This window comes from Nicotiana sylvestris, chromosome 9, assembly GCF_000393655.2.
Source record: "Nicotiana sylvestris chromosome 9, ASM39365v2, whole genome shotgun sequence".
NCBI lineage: Eukaryota > Viridiplantae > Streptophyta > Magnoliopsida > Solanales > Solanaceae > Nicotiana > Nicotiana sylvestris.
This window is the reverse complement of record NC_091065.1, coordinates 23,430,476-23,439,332: the sequence shown is the minus strand read 5'-3', so window position 1 is coordinate 23,439,332 and position 8,857 is coordinate 23,430,476. Positions and strand designations below refer to the sequence as shown.

The 8,857-nt window shown below is 33.9% G+C and overlaps 1 protein-coding gene across 1 annotated transcript; it reads left to right on the top strand.

Moving 5' to 3' along the window:
• The first annotated feature begins 1,133 nt into the window (after positions 1-1,133).
• Positions 1,134-6,721, top strand: LOC104234007 (probable serine/threonine-protein kinase PBL16). Its single transcript, XM_009787497.2, has 6 exons — positions 1,134-1,569; positions 3,252-3,559; positions 3,654-3,789; positions 5,347-5,483; positions 5,579-5,702; positions 6,185-6,721. Exons 1-6 carry the CDS (start codon positions 1,506-1,508, stop codon positions 6,574-6,576), a joined length of 1,161 nt encoding a protein of 386 aa, XP_009785799.1. The 5' UTR covers positions 1,134-1,505; the 3' UTR covers positions 6,577-6,721.
• Positions 6,722-8,857: the final 2,136 nt, after the last annotated feature.

Sequence of the window (8,857 nt, the reverse complement as noted above, 5' to 3'; positions counted from 1 at the left end):
ACTTCTTTTGTATAACTTATTTTCTTTGTTGGACGACATTAAAATGCTTTTGCTAGTTTACATAATAGTGGACTCATATGATTCAACCGATTACCACGTATGATGTGGTATTTAAGTTTTCATATAGAAAAACATAAAACACTTCATCTATTTCAAACATCTTCCAGTAATAATGAGGATAATTAATTAATTTTTTAAATATAGATTAGAATAAATAATACCATTGAAAAAATGATAATTATACTGAACTTCAATAAAGTCAATCGGTAGTCCAAATATCTTTATTTATGATCTCCTTATTCCTGTGCATCAACATCCGTAAATCAAAATCTAGATTTATTTAAGTTTAAAATTAAAGGTAAATTAAAACTTTACCTAATCTTTTCCTTATTTGTGTGATGAAAGACTTGTAAAATTGGTATGATTTTTGTAACTTTAATTATATAGATTTACATATCAGTGATCATATATTATTATGCCATAATGATTTTTTCTTTTAGTTATTATTGGACTTTTAGTCTATCACATGTTTCAAAAAGAAATTTTTTCTTTCATTTTTACGATAATGTCAATAGAATATTTCATACCTTTTTCTCCTACCTATATTTACTCAAAGTATTAATTTAAAAATTTTGAAGAACGTTTATTCAAAAGGAAAAAGCTTTTGCATAGATTGTACTTAAAGAAATAATATAGAAGATATAATATTTTACAATGATATAAAATCTATATTATATTAACTATCAATTCTGCCTATGTTTAATACTATTTTCTTATATTCTTTTCTCTAATTAATGCTTACTTTATTTTCTCACTTTGAAGAAAAAAAAATATAGATTTTTCTACGATCTATTTAGATTATGTAAAGGATTCATTAAACTACTTCCATTAATTATGTTCAATTTATAATTTATAATTATTAATGTTGTCTTACAATTGTCAAGTGACTTCATTTTAGATTGTCACTTGTTTTAACCACATGCTTCACTACTTTTTTTTTAATATAATATAGATATAGATATATGATTTGATAAGAATATAAAAGTCTGAATAAGTTTTCTTTTTTCCATTTTAAATAGGGTGGACGCACTAAGATCACCCAACAGAAATAGTGAAAGTGAAGGCGCACAAAAAAATCCCAACAACAATACAACTAGCCTTCTCTTGTTAAAGACAACACAACACCACTTCCACTCACAAACCCCCCACTTTCTTCTCATTTCTCTCCATCATTGTCACCTTGAAAAAGAAATAAAATCCATTTTCAGTTTTCACACTCAAATATGCAACGAACTAGCTACTATTATTAGTTACTTCATTTCTTCATTGAGTTCCCATTCACTTTTTCCACTTCTTTCCCTCTGAAAATCTTTTCTTTTTCTTTGGTTTTAGGCTAATTATCTTGTTTATCTGCGTTTTTAGCCTGGTTTTTTTGTGAGTTGTAATGGGTCGGTTCGGTTTTTGAGAAAGTGGGGTTTGTTTAATTACTTTGGCTGTGTTCTAAAATGGGTAATTGCTGCTGTGGAGGGCAACCTTCAATATACAGAGTCTCTTCTAATGCAAAATCTGGTCAGTCTTTCTCCTAAAGTCTTGTTTCCTTCTATTTTGTATTTGATCATTAGCTCACTATGTTTTATCTATATATTCTATGTTTCTGTTTCTGCTATTTTTCGCTCTGACGTATTCATTTTGTTTTTCCAAAGCAGAGGACTAATAATTCTCTGGCTTTTGCGACTCCTATGTTGTATTTAGTTCTCTTTTTAATAATTCTTGGTCTTAATTTATTTTTTATTGGCTCTTTTAATGATCTTTATTCTTGGACGATTTTTCCAATGTTCCCTTTATTTTCTACAGTAATAAATAGTAGTGTTTTTAAATTTTAACACACTCTAAGATAAAGAATATATTAAGATTCTTTTCTCTTTTCCACGTTTATTTTCTAAGTATTTGGATTTTCAATAGTTTCCTTATACTTGGCAAGAACTGCAATAGAAAAAAGAAAGGGGTTTCTGCTTTCAAGACTCTTCTATATACTGGTTTTCTTTTTCATCTTTTGGCTTTTATTTAATTAATTTTACTACTTTGTTTCAAATCCTATAACATATCCTTGATTAAAGTTTACCTTTTCATCTTTTAACTCTTAATAATAGAATTGGACTTTATAGTTTCAACTGTCAATTCATATACTAGTTTCAGACTTTCAGTCCACTGCAAAATTCAAAAGCTTTGCAAATTGCAAGTGCTCTGCCTTTATAATTTCTGTTTTCTTCTTTTTGGTTCATCTATGTATGCCTCAAGAGGAGAACTCTTTAGCCCTTGAGTACCAATTTTGTTATATATATATCAATCCTATCGAAATTATGCACCTTATAATTTGCTTAACTTTTCACTCATGGACGGTTCAGATATTAAGAGGCCAAAAGGGTAGCCCGGTGCACTAAGCTCCCGCTATGTGCGGGGTCCGGGGAAGGGCCAGGCCCTGCATTGCTGCAATAGGCTATTTTCACGTCTCGAACCCGTGGCCTCCAGTCACATAACAACAACTTTACCAGTTACGCCAAGTCTCCCCTTCACGGTTCAGATATTAAGAGGGGAAAAAAATCTTTATGTTGCATAATATGTACTTGAATGAAATGGCTTTTCTTTCCATGAAATGGATAAGGATGTTTCAAATTTGACATGAACAGTTTATAGGTTGGAGTGGAAAAAATCTTTACTCTGCATAATATGTACTTAAACGGAATGGTTTTCTTATAATTTTTAGAGTAATTGCTGCATTTTTGTGACTAAACAGTCTACAGGACCTACTAAGTTTTATGTTCTCGAATCAATTATTTTCTATTTTAAATTAACAGGTAGCTTTCATTTTTGGTGTCAATTTAATTTTTTTAGCTGAATATCAAAAGAAGATGCATGTTATTTAAAGGCAGCCCGGTGCACAAAGCATCTCGCGTTCACACAGGGTTCGGGAAAGGGCCTAATGTGGTGCATGTTATTTAAATTGTTTAATCAATGTGATCTGGAATAACACTATAAAACAGAATTTTTTATGTTGCATCCTTAACATGCACAATATTTTAATTAGAGCTTTTTACCAGGTTTCTCACGTCATTAGATTATCTGATGCTTTACTTGATAGGTAATTTGAGAAAGAGATAAACCACTTAAAAGTTGTCTTCTTGATTCATGAACTATTCAAATAAATGTTAACAATGGTGAATATATCGCTTTGCACTTTAACTTCCTTTCAGAGTCTCCTAAGGGTCATAGTCCATCTCAAAAAGCAAGGATAGATCATACTAAGATGCCTTCAAATCCTGAAGAAGTAGAAGACTTGCGCCGTAGTTCAGCTACAAATCCATTGATTGCGTTCTCTTTCGATGAACTTAAGATAATGACTGGCAACTTTAGACAAGATTACATGCTGGGGGGAGGAGGATTTGGTAATGTTTATAAAGGATATATTACTGAAGATTTAAGGGAAGGATTCCAACAAATTACAGTTGCTGTTAAGGTTCATGATGGAGATAATAGTTATCAAGGCCACAGGGAATGGCTGGTAATTAGCCTGACAAAAAAATTTGCATGAGGTTTTGAAGTTTTCTCTAATTGTCTGAACAGATTTTTCACTCCTCTTTTTTTGCATCTGTTAGGCTGAAGTGATATTTCTTGGCCAACTTTCGCATCCAAACTTGGTAAAGTTGATCGGTTACTGCTGTGAAGCTGATCATCGGGTTCTTATATACGAGTATATGGCTCGGGGAAGTGTAGAAAACAATTTGTTCTCGAGTAAGTATTTTCAGTTCGTTTTCTAGAATGTTATACTTTAGATGTTCATTTTCATGATCTGTATTCATAATACTGAAAGGGTTTTAGAAGAAAGTTGTTCGAGACACATTCGGAGATTGGCTGATCTGGACATTAGGAAAAACTTTTGAAGTGCATCCTGATCCCATTCCTCCTAAGCCTTCCACCTAACTATTATTTTTTTTAACTTGGCGTGCCCGTACTCTAATTTGAAATCCGTCCTACCCTCTATCTCCAAGCTCTAACATGAGTCTGGATGTACTTTCATGATATCATTTCCCATTAAGCTATGCTATGATTAGTGTTCATTTTTCTCAGGCATGGGAAGTGACAGTTTTGCCTAAGGGGGACCATTGGACAAGCGTAAACTATGATAGTATCTTTAAGTGGAGCTACTTTCAAATAATGTTGTCTTGAATACCTCCTAAAATGTAAAAGCAAAAGGGAAAAAGAAGGAAAAGAAAAGCTTTTCCATGATATTCTGGATCAGTGCATATGTGGCCCCTTTTTGACCCTATTCAATCAATGTCATTTTGTGTAATGACTAATCGTGATCCCCTACTCTTCACTGCAAAAGAAAACTTTCTCCTCTGGAGAAAACCTTTTAATCTTACATGGTTTCTGCTTTAAAAAAAAAAAAAAACAGCCCGGTGCACTAACTCCCCCTATGCGCGGGGTCCGGGGAAGGGCCAGACTACAATGGTCTATTGTACACATCCTTAGCCTGCATTTCTGCAAGAGGCTGTTTTCACAGCTCGAACCCATGACCTTCTGGTCACATGGCAGCAACTTTACCAGTTACGCCAAGGCTCCCTTCTTTCTGTTTCTATATGAGAAAGTGTAAAATGAAAATTAATTTGTAAGACATGTCTATTTCAAGAATTTCACCTGCATACTTGAGTACCTTTTACCCTAAAATGATTGGTATATTTTTGCATAAGTTCTATCCATTGCTCAAGCATTAAGTTATCATGTTGCTCACCTTATTGGACAGGGTTCTTGAACACTAATTTTCTTAAAGAAGAAAAAGAATTTATATCTTTATGACTCCTCTTTCATAATTAATTTCCCCTCTACCGTTTGAGGATAATACAAGTTGTTTTCCGCATTGGCTTGATCAAGAAAATGTTGGAATCTGGACAACTAGCTTTCAAATTTATCTGCAGTCAGCATGCCTAGAATCTCTTCTTGTAATATAATCAGAATTACATTTTCTTATGTTACCACTTGGTTTTTTACCTTTACCTTGTAGACTATACATTTGAAGCAGAGAACAAACTTTTAAAGCATTTGAATTGTTTCTGAAGCATAGATTCCTCAAGATATGTTCCCTCATTAGAAAGGTTGATGGGAACTACTTATTTCGAGATTTACCAAGAGTGTTTAGTAAACGGTAGTATTGATTAAGTTGCGCTTATATTTACATGAATGGATGTTTCTTATCTACGTTATCCTGTTTTCAAATTTGAAATTTGCCTTTGGTTTTTGGTTAGTCGTATTAGATGCCACGATGCTTATGCGAGGTTTTTTTGGTTGCAGGAGTGTTACTTCCTCTTCCATGGTCCATTAGAATGAAGATTGCCTTTGGTGCAGCTAAAGGACTTGCTTTTCTGCATGAAGCCGAGAAACCTGTAATTTATCGTGATTTTAAGACATCTAATATCCTGTTAGATGTGGTAAGTTTTCTACATCTAAATTTCATTCATGCATCATTTCATGCCAATTTTTTCAGCTTTGAGGGATAATACGCGGAAGTTTTTTACACATACAGGAGTACAATGCTAAGCTCTCTGATTTTGGCCTGGCAAAAGATGGACCAGTTGGGGACAAATCTCATGTTTCTACTCGCATAATGGGAACCTATGGATATGCTGCCCCTGAATATATTATGACAGGTAAGCTAATCTTTCTTTAGAAACCTATCGTCTCTCTTAATAGCATATGTGCAAAATAACATCCGATTAAAACAGCATAGAGCCCTTTGGCTTAGCTAAATTTGAGGATCTTTTAAGCACCACATGATGAGAAGCACTTTTTAAATGCTGGATTGAATTTAAGAATACGTAGTTATGTGTTCGGATAGAAGTGTCGAAGCTGAAAATACATAGTTGATGTCTTTGGCAAAGAAGTGCCGACAGAATCATGATAGTCATACTGTCATCAACAACAGCAGCAGCCCAGTGGAATCCCACAAGTGGGGTTTGGGTAGGGTAGTGTATACGTAGACCTTACCCCTACCCGGAGGAGTAGAGAGGCTGCTTCCGATAGACCCTCGAATCAGGAATAGTCATACTATCATCCTTGAATGATATTCACAGGTTCACCTAATGTTGTTTCTATATCTTTATCACAGTTAATGCCTGCACTTTATCTGCAGGTCATTTGACTCCGAGGAGTGATGTTTATAGTTTTGGTGTAGTTCTACTCGAGCTTCTTACAGGAAGAAAATCACTTGACAAATCCAAACCAGCCCGAGAACAAAACCTTACTGATTGGGCTCTACCATTGCTTAGAGAAAAGAAAAAGTTGCTCAACGTTATAGATCCAAGACTCGATGGAGATTATCCCATAAAAGCTGTTCATAAAGCTGCAATGCTTGCTTATCATTGCCTAAATCGCAACCCAAAAGCACGACCTTTAATGAGAGATATTGTAGATTCCTTGGAGCCTCTTCTGATACCTGTTGAAGTTCTCACAAATGAGAAGCCTACTTTGACTGTGATTACTGATACTCCCAATGGAGTTATCAAAGAAAAATGCACAGTTTAACATGATTGCAATGTGTTCTAACTTTCCTAGCACTAATAGAAAGCTTTGGTACAATGTTTTACTTTCTTGTAATACAAGGAAACAGAGATTTTACTTGTTCTTCTGGATTAATATTGGTTCAATTCACTGTCCCCCTTTTCCCTTTCCCTTCCTTGATCCCTCAATATAATAGAAAAACTTATTTTATTTTATTTTCAAAAGAAAAGAGTTGTCCTCAAAGTTCCCCGGGTCGATGCACCCCAAAAATGAACAACTCTGTGTGTGTGTGTGTGGGGGGGGGGGGGGGGAAGGAATAAATTATAATAGAAATAAAGCTTGGAAATAAAGGATGCTCCTTCCCTTTCATACATTATGTTCCTTGGAAAAGTTTTATTTATGTTACTTACCTTTAATGATAGCAGCTAGGTCAGAGTGGGATAGTATCAGTATATGCGGGATAATAGCAAGTACCGAGGTTTTTTCCTTAGGACTGACTACAATAAGCTTGCGACTTTCACTACTCTAATAGAAAAAAACAAAAAGTTCTCTGCTTTATTTGCTAGTAAGTTGTTATTGCAGCTTACCAGTTAGAAATTGGTGTTACTTCGCCTTGCAGATCATGTCGGACCTTGATTAGTCACGAAGGGCCTTTTGGAAAGGTCAAAATAGCACGGACTAGTCAATTTTTGAATTGGTCATTTAAAAATAGCTATTATTTTGCTACAACACGGAAAATTCCAGCATAATATATTAGAAATCGGTGCACCTGTGTATGAAATTCAGCATATTATGTTGGAACTTCAATACGCGGAAAGTTCCAGTATAATACTCTGTTGGATCGGTATATTATACTGGAACTCCAGTATATTATACTGGAGATTCAGTATGTTATAGCGGAACTCCAGTATAATATACTAGAATTCCAGTATATTATACTAGAGTATTTTTCCGAATTTTGAACAGTATTTTCGTTCAGATTTATCTTTACATAAAAAATGACTAAATTTTGATTACTTTTAAAAATATGGCTATTTTTGAATGACCATTTGTGAATCTGGCTATTTTTTAATTTCACCCTTTGGAAAGTGGTAGAACACTCGTGCAATAGGATTTTCATTCAATGAAAAAGGCCTCATATTGAAAATCCACTAAAGGTACGCAAAACTAATCCAAACCCATTTTATTTAAGGGAAATTTTCATAAAGCACTATCTTTTAGTAGTAATTAGTCATCTATAGTTATCATTTGCTATATTACGGATTATAGATATCTTTTCTGTGGTTATAAGATGTATTTGATGTATTTAAGCTATTGTATTCATGAATACAGTAGCAAAAATAGGCGTGAATCAGGGAAGTCCAGCTAATCAGTTGTTGTATTCTAGTGTATTCGACTATATTCATCGCGTGAAACATGGGATTACAGCTGGACAAATTACTGTATTCGACTGTATTCACGGCGTAAAACAGGGGCTTACACTATTTTTAAACGGAAAGTGTATCAATTAACATAATCGATACCTAATATAACTCAATAAACTCAATTATAACACACAAAATTTGTATTTCTGGTTATAAAAAAGATTTTCAACTGAAAAATACCCCAAACATATAGCAATCTTCAGAGAAATTATATAATACATCTGAATACATAAATTATATTAATTAAAAAATATATGAATACATTCATGGCATATAGCGAGACAGTGAATACAATAAAATACATAGAATACAATGGGATACATTGAAAAAATAATGAAAAAAAAGACAAGGAATACAATGAAATACACGGAATACAACGAGATACATTAAATTATAATAGAAAAAAGACAATGAATACAATAAAATACATGAAAATACAGCATGATACGTTGAAAATACATTGAAATATATTAACAGAAAATCAAGTTGCTCAGCCCCAAAACTCCGTCATCTTTGCTCAAGAACAAACCCTAATTCCCGCCTTGTAGCCAAATAGTCCTTCCATCTTCAAAGATCTTGCAGAACGCTAATTGAACCGGAACTTACAGAATATTAAATCGAAACTTAATTGGCTGCTTGTCTAGTTATCCGCATGGAATGAAGTCCAAGCATCAATGAAAGATAAATATGTGATGAAGTCAAGCATTGTAAACTTGGTGAGATTGGGTCTTCAATGATGGAATACAACGAGATAATCACCAACGATTTCGTGGATTTGCTTCGACATGATTGGGTCTTCAGGTTAGGGTATGTTGTTGTTGTGCTGCTGGTCGCTGGATTTTTCAGTTGAGAAGATGCCATTAGAAGGAGGAGGAGAGCGG